The sequence below is a fragment of the Vanessa atalanta genome, chromosome 20, assembly GCF_905147765.1.
Source record: "Vanessa atalanta chromosome 20, ilVanAtal1.2, whole genome shotgun sequence".
NCBI classification, from domain to species: domain Eukaryota; kingdom Metazoa; phylum Arthropoda; class Insecta; order Lepidoptera; family Nymphalidae; genus Vanessa; species Vanessa atalanta.
Genome location: NC_061890.1, coordinates 9,409,705 through 9,427,054, shown reverse-complemented (window position 1 = coordinate 9,427,054; position 17,350 = coordinate 9,409,705). Strand labels below are relative to the sequence as shown.

At 33.6% G+C, this 17,350-nt stretch overlaps 2 protein-coding genes across 3 annotated transcripts in view; one reads left to right on the top strand and one right to left on the bottom strand.

Annotated features, from left to right (window-relative positions):
- Positions 1–640: 640 nt before the first annotated feature.
- On the top strand, positions 641–13,092 carry LOC125071787 (sarcoplasmic calcium-binding protein). Its single transcript, XM_047682161.1, has 6 exons — positions 641–867; positions 9,216–9,425; positions 9,778–9,939; positions 10,211–10,351; positions 10,813–10,932; positions 11,130–13,092. Exons 1-6 carry the CDS (start codon positions 766–768, stop codon positions 11,238–11,240), a joined length of 846 nt encoding a protein of 281 aa, XP_047538117.1. The 5' UTR covers positions 641–765; the 3' UTR covers positions 11,241–13,092.
- A 1,066-nt stretch (positions 13,093–14,158) lies between these two features.
- The window catches only part of LOC125071734 (nucleoporin 88), a 101,781-nt gene continuing 98,589 nt past the window's right edge, over positions 14,159–17,350 (bottom strand). Inside the window, exons 10-15 of one of the 2 annotated variants that reach the window (XM_047682085.1) lie at positions 16,829–16,942; positions 16,092–16,229; positions 15,928–16,016; positions 15,705–15,858; positions 14,770–14,858; positions 14,159–14,363 (exon numbers count right to left, since the gene is read on the bottom strand). In XM_047682085.1, coding sequence (XP_047538041.1) covers positions 14,297–14,363; positions 14,770–14,858; positions 15,705–15,858; positions 15,928–16,016; positions 16,092–16,229; positions 16,829–16,942 — 651 coding nt within the window. In that variant the 3' untranslated portion in view covers positions 14,159–14,296. Of the gene's footprint in view, positions 14,364–14,769; positions 14,859–15,704; positions 15,859–15,927; positions 16,017–16,091; positions 16,230–16,828; positions 16,943–17,350 lie in introns of those variants that run through there. The other variant, XM_047682086.1, reaches the window with a different exon arrangement.

The following is a 17,350-nucleotide window of genomic DNA, read 5'->3' as shown; positions in this document are numbered from 1 at the left end:
AGACTTAATTAGTTTTTATTTAAGACTACGTGTGCAAAATCATGTTAACTTTAATCATTTCTTATAAAATAAATAAGGAAAATCTATAAATAAAATTAATATTAATTATCATTAAAACAATAATGTGTCTTAATTACTTTATCTAGATACAATATTGGCAGCCGTTAACCCAAATCACAATTCCACTTCTATCGTCTACGATGGCTACGTGTAAGGTTCAGCGTAGTCAAATACCTTGTACTTAGGTTCATGACAAAAGTAAATACCACTATCGAAAATAGCGCCCTCGAATTGTTATCGCTTCTAAAATGAAAAAAAAATGCGATAAGCAATTTCTTTTTTAATTACCTCATACTTAAGGACCAAAATAGCTTGAAATACAGTTTTAAGCACGACGCCGGTAAACAAAAACAAACGTATTATACGACACGTACGTTTACTAAAGTTTACGAAGACCGCATGTTTTATTTTGCAGATAATATTCACCCGAAAAAGCCCCTTAGTTCATCACTTTAAGGACTATTATAGTTAATTTTTTTCTATATTTGATTGTATCATTAATCACTTTCGTACCGGTCGAGAGCAAGCTCGCCCCACTCCTACGCCAGCTACCAATAAAACCGAACACATTCGAATTTCAAATCAAACATAGTTGCGTGGGCTTCCAGAACGGTGTTCTTTATGATTGTTTAAAATCCACTTTTTAAAAAAAAGTTCTAAATATTATTTACATTAGATGTCAGTGGTGATTGTGAACGTGACAAAATGGCGTTGTCTCTAATGAGACTTGGATTTCGTTCGGCTGCATCGAAACTAGAAAGATCAGCGGCTATTCTTTCAAATACCAGTGTCCAGAATCAGATGAAAGTAAGCTTAACACTAATCTTTAAAAAAAATGTTACTAATTATAAATAAAATATATAAAATAAAGAACCTATTTGCAGTTAGTTAGATACTTGGAATACTTTATTAGTTTTAAAATGGGCAGCATGATCTCTAAAAAATTGTCACCCCCGCATTCTCAAGCACGCTCCCGTGCGTTTGAAAATAAAAGTAAATCATTGGACCAACTTACTAGTTTTATGTTGTAGTGTATTCACATTCCTTGTGGATATTATTATTCCTTTTCTTAGAAAGGAATTAGACTGGTTATTTAAAATAATGAAGGCGTATTGATGTGAAATTAGTTGAGTTTAGTTTGTATAGTTTTAATTGAAGTTATATAGGTAATAATTTTAGTATTTTATGGGTAAAATGACAATTAAAAATTGTTAAAAACAATTAAAACCAAACTCAACAAACGGCAATCCAATCAAGTATTTCTTAAAGTTTCTTGCAAATTACGTGTAGATGTTTATAAAATAATAGTTTATTTTTATGTAACAATTTTAAATAGAAAAATTTAATAAGAGAAACACAGCAGAGATTGCAGATACAAAAAATATTTGAACAAAAACGTGTATCTGTATATTTTTTCTGTAGATGCACAAAAAACTTTAAAAATCCGGGCTAAGCATACAATACATTACATAATATACTAGAGACACGTCCGGCTTCACACGGCTTTACAGTTTATTAATAACGAAAATTATATAGTACTAATTGTCGCCCGCGGCTTCGGTCGCGCTTTAGGAGTCGGTCTTCAGGTGTTAGGTATAAATATAAAAGTAGCTTATATCCTGCCTTGGGGTTCAAGTTTTCTCATACCAAATTTTATTAAGTTATATTTAGTGGTTTAGGCCAACAGACAGACAGACTTACTTTCGAATTTATAATATGCGAATATATAAACATAATTTATACGTATAGCGCATAGGAGTTGTGTAGATTTTTATCAGTGAAAATATTTTTAGATCTGTGATCATACGTTCGGGATTTCATCCCCTACTTACAAATTTAAATAAATAAATAATCCCTCATTATAACATTAGTATTGATATACATATTAAAATAGTTCCGAAGTATTTTTTTTTTAAATAATAAAATAGAATAATATATATAACTAAACTATCTGTTAAAATTTTATTATAATACTTTTGACTTTTGACTCTGATAAACTCTTATCATTCTCCCCTGATACATAATTTGTGTCAGTTTTGTTTATACCTTATGTCTTAGTTAATAAGGGTGATAGTTAAATGTAACGGTGAAGTTTTATTTGCCCTCAATTGTGTGGTAATTTTAATATGTCGTTGTTAAGGGCACGGACCACTGGTTAAGGTGCTCGTTAGCTTAAACAATTATTTGTGTTTTTTTTCTTTATTATTTGAATGACGAAGTAAATGGACCATCTGCCATGTGGTAACGTGGTTAAATATTTGTCTGTGGTAACCGTAAAAGCAATACGCTTAACAGTTCAATGCGGGCACTTCAAAATATGTTTTTAATAAAAAAATTTTAGATATGTGATTATTTTCAGTGATAACTTGTTTTGTATCTTTTCATGCTTATATTATTGTACGTATATTGAGTCAGTGTATTTTACAAGCACATCATTGCTATCTTGTTTGGCAACGCTTTGATAATGTGACAGATGTCAATGAGTGTATTGCCATTTGCCAGTCTATCTATTTTAGATAAATGAAAAAGTCGTATAAGAGATGAGTAATGCGTCTTCATTTCCAAATTTCATTGACTATGAGCAAAGTAGACTTATCATCTATTTTCTCGTATGTAAAAATATTCTATGAGACAATATTCAAAACTCACCACATAACAAGAATGTGAATTGTGAGAATGTGTTATAAAATGTATATGATACATGTATCAAAATGGCGTATCGCCGTAAGACGGTTGTCAACTTTTCACGAGTGAGATACGAAGCGAATTCTTACAGAAACGCACGTGTTCCTATTTCATTCCAAGCGAGTTGAATCGCAGATCTACCGAACTTATAATAATATTAAATTGATTTAACACAGGAAGTAATTGATATAAAAATCGACCTTGGTTTGATCTCGATTAATAACAAACGATTTGAAACAATTCATCGGCGAGGCCTACGTGATATTTGTACGGTATTAAGTATAAAGTGTAACCTTAGTAAGGCTGTATACTGTATAGCTTCGGGAGCATCAACAGTTTCGTTACCGTTTTTGTTTGTTATTATTAAACGAAACTCTGCTCTGTATATGCTTAATAGATGTGACGTTAGCAAGTATAAAAATGATTGCGTTTATTTCATGATAGATAGTCATTTAATAATGCTTATTAATGTCTGAAAGACTTAAATAAATTATAATTCTTTATGTAATAGATGCAAGTATCCGTATGAGCAAATATATAAGAGAAGAGAAGAGGAGAGAGATAGAAGAGAAGAGGTCTTCTCTTATATCCTCGATTTAAGAGAAGACCTCTTATATCGAGGAAAAAGTTTGCAGATTGCGATAGAACGGTTATAAGCTTCGACTTCAATTTCCAGAACTAGTCTTTACTTTAACGTCAATTTATTTTTTTTGAGAAAAAAGACTTACAAATTAGACAAAGATAGCTATATATTCAGGCCTCTCAATTTTCTAAATAACGTGTACAACTGGATCGACAACAATGTTTAAGTCATTATGTATACAGGTAGCCGGTAGCTAGTGTGAACACGATTCTTCTAAAAAAATGCGGGCGGCCAGCCCTAAAATGTATGCTTTTTTATTTCTTTTGAGTGCGGCTTTTTGTTGAAGCTACTTCGATTGGTGTTTTGTTTTGGGCCTTCTTAAGCTATATGAAGCCGTCAATGCGATTCAATTTGGATAATTTGAATTAAGAAGGTATATAATTCTTATATATTATTATATACCAACAGCAACTGTTGTTCACTGCTAAGACCTAATGATAATTATATCTTTCTTTATAATAAAACATTGTTACACTTAACTACTTATATCCACTTTAATTTTACTTCCAAAATTCCGATAAGTTTCGTCGACGTTAAAACAGAAATTTTTTCGCTAATCCATAGTGAATATAGATTAATCAAACTCTCGGCCAATGATATCGCGCCAGTTTGCTGTCAAATATTTTTTATTTGGCTTTTCTCCTCTTATGGTTGGATAGAGTATAGTACCGGCGCAGACGTGCTTGCTTCAAAGTCTACCATCAAATATTAAAATAGCCGTCACAGTAAAGAGGTTATAATTTTTTAAATATTATTTATTTTTATTAAAATACGGATTAATACTTTCGAAAGTATTGGCTACGACAGCTGCGTACACAAGACACTAGTTATTTTAAATAAGGTAGTTAAATATCGCTAACATATTTATCACTTCGATTTAATGTAACCAAAACTTAGTTTAACTTTACTAAGAAGTAAGTTCAATGACCCTTCGTTATAGCGGACGCATGTGTACCCGCATGTTGCGCAAATTCGAACATTAGACAAATACATTGTAGATCTTAAAATTTCGGTTAATATATTAAGATGATTGATGAAAGTCTATTTAAAAGAATTTTACTATTTTACATGACAAATCTTATAACAATTAAATTGTTATCCTGCCAGGTAAAAAAATAAGTAGCACATAAAAAAAAAGGCAAATTAAAAGTACATCAAAGGCACATACAACATGTCTGTGGAGATACAAATATATCATTAAAAAAAGTAGAACAGTTTATTTTTTTATATAAAAAAAACGTTTGAAGTGTCCTTTGAATTTGTACCCACAGCAACGACCATAACTCTAATAATATTCAAATAGTGCAAGAACTTATTGTTGTATTCCGCTTTGAATTGCGTTCAGTGAGCCAGTATAATGACAGGCACAAGTGACATAAGTAACACTAGGTTCCTAGGTTGATCATATTGAGGATTTAAATAATGGTTAACATATACTGTAATGTCTAAGGGCGGTGGCGACCACATACTATCATGCGAGTCGTGACCAATTTGGCCGCCTACCTAATAAATACATTAAAAAAGATCGAAACACAATTTTAATAACATCTGTTTTATTCAAATAATCACAGAAGTGACATATTAAACCAGTTCTTAATACATAATTATATTGAATAAACATTTATTTAACATGTTATATGAATATTGGAACCTTGGAACTAATTTGCAAATCGTTTACTTTGAGGTCGAATCGATATTCATTTTGATTGTCGTTAGTATGTCTGTCTTTAAGAAAAAGAACGTACACGATTAAGGTCATATATGCATCTGCATCTGAAGTTTAAAGATTGTCAAATCTCATTTGAATCTTGAGGGTTGAAAAGATAAAGATACATCACCGAGACTGACTGTTCTCTACTGTGTGATATCCGATCTAGTACAAACCACACCTCCAAATAAATGCGATTCGGGCAACTTTTATACTGATTAGGTCGCTGGTGTAGTTTTATTCAAACTAGTTTTAGCCCAGTGGAATAAACATGTAAATTTTTATCGAATCGTAATAACTCGGTAATATGTCACACTATGCAAATGTTGTTTTGAATGGACGCTCCATTTGTTAATTTAATATATATATATATTTAGTTTTGGCTTTTATTTATGACAAGAGGGCACAGATTATTTCGCCAATGATTATATATATATTGTCTTCAAATAGTTTTGACGTTAAATATTATTTTTATTTTTAATGCAAATAGGTGTGGATTAAAATTATTATTGCCACACCAAATAATATTAGACTCATTTCGTATACAGTAACAACGGATAATTAATAATGTTATGTCATATTTAATGACAATAATTATAATATATGTCATAACTTAGACCGGCTTTTAAGTAAATAAATATTGAAGTTGACATAGTTGCGTTTGCTGTCTATGATAATAAGGTCGTTGACCGTCTTATGCAAGTGTAGTGCGTACACGCAGGGAACTTCATTTAGTACAGTCGACCACATACTTGAGTTCGATTAAATTTCATTCTGTTTTAGGTTCCACAATTATAAATAGTTAAAAATATTTTTTTAGTCGATATATATCCGCAGAATTAATATAATTGAGATATTTCGATATTAAATCCATGATTTTCTATGACATGACAGTTCAACGGGCGGCCATGTTTGACGTTTATGGGTGCGTTCTGGTTACCGGTGAAAATACACATGGAAAAAATAATTAATGCCTCAAAAGTTATGGGTTTTTATAGTTTATAGTCCTTGCGCTTGGAGTTACACTGGCTATCATTTACTATTTAAACCAGAACGCAACAACACTTAACATTGGGTGTTATATCGATTTGCGTACTCCTAAAGATTAAACAAGCTCAAGCGTTTTGTAACTACTTAAAATCATAACGACTAAGAACATCATCTTTAGATATGGTATATGTTGATAAAAGAGCACATTTGTGCAGGAAAAGGGCAATCAGTATCGGTTGGCGTTTAATGGCGTCAGCAATGAGGGCTTTCTGTTCATGTACTCGTATTACAGGAGCCGGAACACTCAGACTAATGATCACTTCACTCGTGAATGTAAACTTAGTAACGTTACCCACCCCGTTTTTTCCTCATTAATACCAACGGCTATCCTTCTCATCTCCAACAATGTGTCTGTGTGTTAGAAAAGAGTAAATACTGAGATTATTACCGGTTTTTTTCGGTTCCCAACCGGTGGTTGCTTTACTTTTTACTAATATAGTTTCTTAGGGTCTTTGGTGTATTTCTATTTTTTTGAACATCTTTATTGCACACTGTCATTAATACATATTTAAATTATTTGACTTATAATACTTAACAGTACACCAGAAAGTTAGAGCAGGGTCTATGTCGGGGGATGTGTAGTAATAATCAGTATATATTATAAATCGTTACTAAACAAAACTAAGAAATCAACAGGGATAAACATACACACGCTTCGAACGTGTAGCGGCGTGCTAATGGTCTCACTCAGCTATCATTATTTTTAAAGGGCCTATTCCAATAGAATAAATTATAGAGATAAGCAAACCATATATTTACGTTTTCCATGAAATTTGTTAATAGCTAAGTCAAATTGTACACCAACAACAGTTCTTGATTTATATTGATAGTATTATTATTATATTCCATTTAATTATTGATTTTACTTCCAAAGGTTCGATAACGACCTCGGTCGACGATTAAAACGCCATTTTTCGCATATCCATAATGAATGTCAATTGTTTTGATTGATTCATTTATCAAATTCAAACAATCATATAACAATGATAATGATAAATCAAATGTTATTAATTTGGCTTTTGACCACTTGTGGTTGGAAAAGCTATACATTTGCTGATTTGCAGGCAGTCGAAATTTCAGAAGTAGAATTTTATACTCCGTGACTTTTTATGTGTGACATGTGACCGTGAGGTCAATAAACACTGACCCCAGACGTACTTAATGTCATCCTTGAAGGGGGCGTTATAGGTCTTATTTAAAATCGTTTAGTTTATATTAACATACACATACATATATAAACGAAAACTTTGAAATGTTAAAATATCCATGCAAAACGTCAATTCGTTTCAAACAAGTGTATATTTTCGCCAACATCAAATTAAGCAATTGATAAACCAATTGATTCAATTCGACGACCAGTCGTCGGAGAAAGGTTTTGGGTCAGATAAAATGTAAATCATATTGGACTCAATTTGAAGCACGTCATCAGGACATTGGATGAAATGGTTCAGTTGATTGAACTTTAGTAAGAGTTTTGGTAAGAGAACTACAACTGACGGTTCAAAACCTGGTCATCATGTTTAAGACTAAGAGTAACATTGCCAAATGCGTCCTTGTTTTATGTAAGGATTTTTGGTATTTATTCCATAACATTGGTTGGGTGGTATTTATGACACATGCTTTCACGATGTTTACTTTCAAAGGACACAAGACCTTATTGTAGACACAAATGAAGCACGTAAACACAGTATTTGTATGCAATTGATTCCGTAAAATTTATTAAAGATTAACATGTTTTATCAATGGGCTATCTTTCTAATTGGGACGACGAGATTGGATCATAAATACTTAAAGCGTAAATAACATTCTAAGTGAATTATTTATCGATATTTTTGCCTCGAGTTTTGATTGGCTCATTCGTTTATACCACGGAAAACTGCAAATCAATGGAATTGCAAACCTTTGCAAATATTTTGAAGTATTATATAATAGTGATTATGTTAGTAATTAAGCTATTCGTTACGCAAGAAGTATTGCGTAAATGTGCCTGACCATATGTAAATCAGACGTTGAAAAACTCATTATAAAACCACGGTTAAAACCTGTTTCTTAAAAATATTATTTACTGCTGCCCATCTCGTATATACGTATAAAATCTCTTGATATAACTTTCAATAGTTTTCGAGCGGTTTATAGTTTTTACTTTGGCTTGTAATAATTTATAATATTAGGTGCAGGTAATGCACTTAATTTAATTAGATTTGATAGATTAATTTAATTTAAAGTTGTCAAAAACAGTCATTTCGTGTTCTCGAACTCTTAGTAGTCAAATACTTATTATTAAATAATCTCTTATTTAATTCATTTACAAAAACAATTTAATAAATTGTCCCCAATACAAAAACAATGATTTTATATGGATTCGGTGATAATTATTTAAAAATTAATACGATATATGCCTACAAACTACTACATACATACTAACAAGAAATCACGTTTACGAATTCGTTCATATTATGTTGTGTGTTAAATGAACCAAACAAAAAACACTTTATATTAAATATTGTTTTTCTTAAGATAATTAGAAACACGAAAGGCGTCAAAAGAATTGTGTTTAAGATTATGTAAAATTTACCATTTGTAATGCGGAATGTTCAACGTCCTTCGCGAATATATATACACTTGTATAAGCGATTGCTTGTCCGTTTTGTTTCAAGGTTGAGTAGGAAGGGCATTTACCTAGCCTCAGTAACAAACACTTTTGTACGAGGTCTCGATCAAAAAAGGTGCGTTTTAAATTGCTCGAATGTTAATCTGTTCTGAAAAGCGTGTCCAATCCTGTGAAAGGCAAAACATAAATATTTTTTTATTTTATTTTAAGAAGGCAATATGGAAATGTCTCACTTGTTGGTAGTAGTAGGTAGTCAACACCGCCCACAGACATCGGCAATACAATAACATACAAATCCTTACACCGATATTCATGGAAACATAGATGTTTTGCCACTCGTGGCCGTAGATTTGATATTAGTTGTACCAAATCCCACACAGATCCCTATCAAGTAGAATATTTGTAAAGTTTGGCTTGGCAGAAAAGTAAAAAAATAATTAATGATTATATTGTTACAGTTGATTCACACAAAAGTCACGTGTAATGGTAATGTGTGCTATTTGCAAGCATTCCAAGATCAAAGAGATATCGACCTATCGGAGTACGCTGGGGCTCTGAGACGGAACTACAGCAAACACCACGGCAGGCCCGAGGAAAATAGGAGGAAAAAGGAATCCGACAGCGAAAGCGACTCAGACTGCGATACAGAATGCAAGGGATTCGATCGAGTGAGTTTTGATAATTTTAGAGATACATACATGATCAATTCCTTTAAATTAATTTCAATATTGTATCTTAATGGCTTTGTTAGATACTTAGCCAATATTAGCTTGTTAATTAATGTAACTTTAATTTCTGTTGTTGTATGTTTCAGTACGCTCATATCTATGTTTAGTCCTATAACATATTAGTATTTGCATTTCTTGCACATATCAGTGCAAGATTTCCAAAATTTCTAAAAAACTACCCAATATAATAGTAGTACTACCCAAATTTTTTGTCCAAATATTGGCAGAAGCATCTGCCAACTCATGTCCATCTTTTAGGCTATTAATTTAATTCATTTTTTTCTTGCTCTAGTCGGAGTTCTGGCGGCGGAAAATGCGCACAGTACACAACATCCTCGATGTAGACAAGGATGGATTGATCTCATTTAATGACTTCTTGCTCTTCTCGGAGCGTTTCAAGTCCTTAGGACATCTAGACGAGCAACAAGCGAATGAATTTACTGCTATAATTAAGGTTGGTGTTTATTTTCTATAGAAGACTATGAGGATTTAGTTAGGCGTTTGACAATGTTCATCTTCATTGGAAAAATAAAAAATAATTATTAAATTATTATTATTCATCAAAATAAAAATAATTTAATAATGATAAATTAATTCAAATCCAATTTGTCAAACATTTCATAAATATTTATCATTTTAAAAAGTATTAATTGTTTTGCATGATGGGGGTTTCACAGGGCACTTCAATGGGGCCTAGATATTTAAATTGAATTATTTTTATGCAGTTAACATGGGAAGAACAATGGGGTGCCATAGACCCCTACAACTTCGTAACAGTGGAGCAGTATCTAGAAGACATGCACCACGTGCTCAATGACAAGACTTTGAAGAAGAAGGCTCACCGATGGCTTCCATATTTGTTTAAGGTAATTTAGGGAATTACTACCGAAATGAACTATGCACACTGCAAGTTTCATTTGCGACGGCGGATACATCTTGCAACGTTGCGGATTAAGCTGTTATCCTTTGGCCAGCATTGGGACGTATGGCCTATTCCATTCCAAGAAATAGTAAAGATAAACAAACCTTATAATTACGTATTCAATGCAATTTGCTAATTTAGTTGTAGTTCAGCTATATGGTAACAGTTCTTGATAAATATATTTACAACACAATACTATTCTACTTTACTACGTATATCCACTTTAATTTTATTTCCAAAGTTTCGATAACATTCTCGTCGAAATTCAAAACGCCATTGTATCGCAAATCCATAATGAATATCATAGATTGACCAATATTGCCTCAATTCGATTTAAAATGTTGTTTATTTGGCTTTAGCTAGAAACAGTACATAAAAATCTTATCAGCGGTTCTTATGTTGCAGGCAGTTGACAAAGACAAGTCCGGGTTCATCTCCGTGAAGGAGTTCAAGTTGTTCTTCCAATGCCTCGGCCTCGACAACGAACACGCAGCCGTCGCCTTCGCCGTCATCGACGTCAACGGGGTACGTGACGTGGTGTTTGTATGGTCATCAGATAGTCAGGGTCACCAGCGCCCATATTTCTTGGAATTGCGAGAAAATACTGTGACAATTTCTATGTGTGTTGGTACCACTTACTGTTAGGTCTATTTTCCAGTCCGCCTAACTATTTTAGAATGAAAAATACAAACCAATTAATGTCGATTATAAATTTGTTACAGGATGGTAAATTGTCGCTGAAAGAATTCGTGAAACTCGGTAAGGATTTCTTCACCACAGAAGACGAATCGCGAGTGTCCAAGATGTTCTGGGGTCCACTTATCGATGTGTGATTTTATAAGACGCGAAAATCATATTGAAAAATTGCAACAGACGTCCGCACCGATTCGTAAATGAATCTGTGTGTCTCTTTAAAAATAATTTAAACAGCGTCGTTGCCTCTTTGCATCAAATGATGATTTAAATAATAAAGCTGAATGTTACCCTAGCTGAAAAGTACTGAAAGGAAATCCTCGTCACTATTGTGGCCAGTTGTAGTTTTTTCATTATAATATTTAGATTCCTAATGAAATTAGTCACCACATAAGGACCATATATTACGTAAGACTATTTTCGCTAGTTTTTGACCCCCTCCCCCCTAATATAAGAAAAAATAAGAACTGGCAGACCCTCTCCCTCCCTGCTTAATATTTATTACGTAAGAATCTAAAGGAGAAAATGAATACGTTTGGTTTATTTTACTGTTTATTTTTCAAAGAAACAACTTCTGAAATGTGTTTATAGTAATTTCAAAGGTTCTAAAGGTACGCATCCTTGCAAACCTCAGCAATTGCGCGGTTTCCCGCGTTTTTTCAAATAATTTTAATTATTTTGATCTTACGTAAGAACTATCGAAACTCCTTCCCACCCCCTTATAAGAAAACATAAGGCATGTCCCCCCCCCCTAAATCGTCTTACGTAAAATATGAATGACCCCATAAAATAATATTCGGTGGTCTCATTTAAAGAATGCATTTATCTATGTTATTGTAATTAATTTTAAAAATAATCCAATATTTTCTGGTCCCAGGCTTGAATAAATATGACATCTGGTACTATAAACTCTTGTTTAGATTTTTGTGTCGGTAGAATGTCGCACTACTAAAGAACTAAAAGAAACGAACCAAGTAAATTATCTTGGTGTGCGTGAAGCTACGCTAAACGTTATAGTAATTTACTAGTGTGCGTGTACTTATTGGCCAACTGCTGTCTACTATATTTTCGACGCGTTCTCAGCTTTGACAGTCAATCTAGACATATATAATCAAAGATTTTTTTTTGAATGGCAATTTTCAATATGATTTTCTTCACAATAAAATTCTCGTGTCAATTGATATTAAGACGATGAGCTGTTTGTGTTAGTTTATAGTTTAGCTTTAGATGGAATGACATGACTTAAAATTAAATGTATGTACCGATACGATTTTGGAAGGACGTTATAATTTTTTATAATTAGAAGTATACAATCTGTTATGGAAAGATTGGAAAAAAATACTGAAATAATGGTAACATTCATGTTATTAAAGCATTTAATTACACTGACTGAAGATTAAACTGATTAAACCCTCCTTTGAATTTATTTTTAAACATAATTCTAATATTTCATTTAATGTAACATTTTGACAGTTGACTGTTGATAGTAAATATTGTCTTAGAGTGCGTTCCAGTTAAATAGCTGGTATTTTTGTGAATGCAGCTGTTTTTTATTACAATAACATTAAGTTACACATTGTTACAATATTTAGAATTAAATGCTCCATTTTACGTTACATTGGCGAAATAATGTTTTTCTTCGACAAAATTAACGGAAATTATGAAAACATAATATGACTTAAATTGTTCTATTACCTTATTTGATTCATTAAATGTCTTAATCATGAAATTTGACCGATAATACGGGTAATGCAAGGTTTGCAGGTTGAATTAACACGAATGCAGTGTTGATTTACTTTTATCCCTTAACTACTAATGTATGTAAAGCAAGTAAACTGTTTAATACATTATCCTACAGTTTTAATGATTCCTATAAATACGGGCAAATTTTACAAGTCTAATTTAAATATTGACGTTAATAACAATGTAAAAAATAAAAAAAATCATAAAAAGAATTACCAAAAGAATCTCAATAAAGGATTTTCGAATGTATTTGGAATTTTCATTTATATATATTTAGTTTACAATAACTTATTTACATAAAAGCGGGTATAATATATAATTTGCATTAAAAAATAATGATTAGACTGAACATTGTTCTTTAATAAGTATTATCTGTTGTTTGTACTACTAGCGCCACGTCGTGACGGTGCGTCAAAGCCAACATGTAAACAAGAAAATGCTCGCTGACCCGACACTTGACACGATATTAATTTTATTTGTTCAAATAAATCATAATCATAATAAAGACAAATTATGCAACAATTCTTTTTGAAGACGAGACCAGAGATATTACTATGCGTCACATTATCTTTAGAAGAAATATTTTATACTCGCTTTCCTGCAATCTGTCTGAAGATTTCGTGAAAAGGGTCAGAATTGTTCATTCGTTTATTTTATTTATTATTCTTATTATATAAAATAAAAAAAAAAATAAGTTGTCCGTAACAAATCGGCGTCCACTAACACGCATCGTGTGTCCGGCAGAGGTCGCTACCACGTACATAACGAAATTAAAAATGATATGAATAACACAGTTATCAGCGTAAAAGAAATGCACATATTTTTAGTATACAAAAAAAAAAAAACAAAAATATTTATTGTTTAAATCAGTTTGTACAGCAATAGTTAACAACAGGAATTTTGAAGTAGGTTAGACCTGTATCTCAAAATACCCGCTCCTCCTCCTGGATATACATATATCGAAACATACAATTATAAACTAATAAATATTTAACTTATTTTTAAGATTAAAAATGGAAATGGAAAACATTTTACATGTGTGTGTGTGAGTGTGTGTTTTGTGGGTGTGTTATATATTTTGAATTAGTACTGTTGTAGCTTATAAACACTTTGTATTTACTTAAGTAGCTTATATTAAGCCTATACGCTAAAGTGCTATTGGAAAGGGAGGAAAGAAAAACAAGTTGCAATCTTTTACACTTGTAATTAAAAATAAAGTTACAATATTCATTTTGTCAACTTCAATCAAAACATCGAACAGACACTCCATTAATACTTCAAACGTAAAAAAAAAAACAACAAAAAATGAGTCGAATTATAACAAACTCAAGCGAAACCTTAAAAAAAAACTATTTTTATTCTATAAATCAAAATCGTGTGAAATTAAAGAAAATTAAAAGTAAAGGTTTATTATTCAATGACATGAAATGAATTAATGAGTAGTGTCGGTGGTTTAGACGACTCCGAGTTGATCCTTCAGCAGCTTCGTTTCTTCGATGATTTTTGATATCTGAGTGGTTCTGTGGAATATTGAAATTGATTACTATACTATACCCCTCTCCCCTTCACGCGGGTACGGTAAGGTTCTATACAAAACCGACACAACATTTAGATTAAAGAACAAACATAAATTCTTGTATTTCTGGCTCGGAAACTTAAAATATTCAACTTTTCACACTGATAATACGCATGTATTATACATATAACCCTTCGTCGTTTGACGGTAGAGTATATTTCATGTGGGTGGTACCTAACCAGACGTGCTTACCTTACCAAGAATTTGGCTAAACTCCCTTGAAAATAGCCATTCCAACATAATTTATCGGACATGACTTGAGATTGATTATTTGTATAAAGGTGGAAATTTAAGACGGAACATTTAATTATAATGATGTTAAAATCGATTAAATATTGAAAGAATCTCACTGCTGTTGGAGTATCGAAGATATGGTATCGCTGTGAGACTTCCCCAAGACGGTGTCCTTCTTCTTATATTCCTCTTGGCATTTCTTCAGCTGAAAGTATTGAGTTAGTGTAAAAATGAGGCAATCGTATTATATACTATTACGCAACGAATCACGTAAAATTATAATCGAGATATCGTCTCGAGGGTACAATTAGACGCCACTTCAAGAACTCGTCGGGTCATCGTTATCATTATTAGTTTGTCGTATAGCGTCGGGAATAATTTTATCGTAAGAGGAATTACTCGAAGAAGTATTAACAATTCTCTAAATAGTTAAGGAGCCAATATTTACGTGATTACGTTTTCACTGATCCAGCACAATTACAATCGAACGCAATAATTTATCTTGTTCATTGATTAATAAAGTGTTCTGGACCTTCCTTATAAATGGGTGTTCCACAAGGTTCAATTTTGGGTCCTTTTCTATTTCTAGTGTATATAAATGATGCTCCTATCTAAGTAAAGATAAAGATCTTTGTTACATAGAGATGTTTGCTGACGATGCTTCACAGATTTTTAAGGTCTATAGAAAAAAACTAACAATGACGATGTAAACAGTGCATTCTCACAGATGCACGATAGTAATGGTTCCCAATAAATAATTTAGTTTTGAAAGTTCTAAAACAAATGGTTTTACCGTACCAAGTGTTAGAAAGCAAAATAATGGTGGCAGTGCCGGTTCTTCTCGGGAGAATCTACATTTCGAACCGATGGTAGTTTCATTTATATAGATTTGTAAAATAACGATTCTGCTTGTAAAAGCCTACTCGAATAAAGTATATTTTGATTTCGATGCAATAATCGACGCGCGGGAAGGGGTGGTGGGATAAGTCTGAGTCCCATCGCATGAGCCTCGTCGGCCACATAATGCATGACAAAAAAGAACCGCAGCGACCTGCAGGTCCCGCTGGGCGGCGCGCTGCGCCAGCGCGTGCAGGCGCAGCGCGAGCGCGGCGGCGGCGCGCTGGTGCTGCAGCAGCTCGCCCACCGCGCGCCGCTCCTCCGCCGACACGCCGCCCGAGCGCAGCGCGCGCACCGCCGCCGAGCACCTGCGGGGGGACTCCACGTGAGCGGCGGCTCCCCTCCAGGCGGAGGCGAGTGCGAGCTCCTCCGCTCACCTATACTTCAGGTCCTCCTGATGTTTCTCGGCGAGGTCACGTTTCTCTCTCAGGACCGCCGAGTTGAGTCTCAGGTTCTCGACCTCCACCTGAAACGGAGGCCGGTGCTCGTTGCGATTACTTGACTCAATGTTTAGTGAGTCTCCGCGGGGTCCCGCACCGACCAGCAGGTCTCGCCGCCAGTGCTGCTGCTGCTGCTGCAGCGCCCGCAGCGCGGTCAGCTTGCGCGCGATGACGTCGCTGGCGCGCTGCTGGCGCGACATGTACTCGCCGCGGAGCCTCACCGTCGACTGCGTCAGCAGCTGCGGGAGGGGGAGGGAGCGATTTTATACATGTTAGAAATTTTGTGTAAGCATAAATCTATACAAACAAAAAATAATTATGAATTTATTATATGTATGTCGACAATATACACAGCCATCTCGTCTATGTAATTTTGATAAAAATAACCCCTGAGTTTTTATCGCCAATACTTTTGGTTCTAAGGTACTTTTTTCCGAACGACCACAACAAGCCCGTCACATTCCATGAATATGCAAACGCGTAGTGCTTAGCCGATTATGGTCAAGTCTTAAAGAATCGACGAGGAGAACATTTTTGGAGTAAATTTAATCTGTCTCGGGATTTTCAGGATTGACATTAATAAAAATAAATTATAAAAATACTACATGAAATATAGTGAGATTAGAAAAATGAGGTCGGGATCGAATTGTCAAATTGGCGAGGAACGCTTTTTTTTTGTGCCTGTGATTACACTGGCTCACTCACCCTTCTTCTAATGGTTTCTAACCGTTAGAAGAACCGGGTTACGCTAGAAAATATTTTAAAAATCTAATCAATATTAAAAACATCTAAAGTTCTAATCAGGTTGTTTGACGTAGGAGAACCTGTTAAAATATACCTCCAAGCATTCCTTAGGACTGGGCTCTTCCTTCTTGTCCAACTTGAGTATCGGCTGGGAGACTTTCCTTTCCAAAACTTCTTGTATTATCGTCATGAAAGACAACTTTTGCCTCTGAAAAATATTTTTTTATTCATTATTATTAAAATATATCACGATATGTTTGAATGTTGTTTAATTAATAAAATCCAGTCACAAATAATACATTTTTATGATTGGCTATAAATACAGTCGTAGGCACTCAATCGGGAAATAATGTAGCTTCATGGTTTGTATATATCAAATCTCTTCAACAATGCTTGGGACATTTCAGTTTGTAAACTGGACTTCCGGCTGCCTCCTTGAAACATTTCCTTTTGTTAGGGGGCCGGTACTCCAAAATCAAAAGTCAAAGTCAAAGTCAAAAATCTTTATTCAATATAGAAGTATTTGCACTTGCTTATTGATTGTCAAAAATCTACCACCGGTTCGGAATTTAGCACCTCGGACCTGAGAAGAACCGACGAAAGAAACTCAGCGGGA

What these genes read in the sequence shown, in the direction of transcription:
- LOC125071787 (XM_047682161.1), top strand. Translation starts at nt 766, where the DNA reads ATGGCGTTGTCTCTAATGAGACTTGGATTTCGTTCGGCTGCATCGAAA. An exon ending in AATGCAAGGGATTCGATCGA is followed by an intron (nt 9,426 to 9,777) that starts GTGAGTTTTGAT and finishes TTCTTGCTCTAG; the next exon opens with TCGGAGTTCTGGCGGCGGAA. An exon ending in AATTTACTGCTATAATTAAG is followed by an intron (nt 9,940 to 10,210) that starts GTTGGTGTTTAT and finishes ATTTTTATGCAG; the next exon opens with TTAACATGGGAAGAACAATG.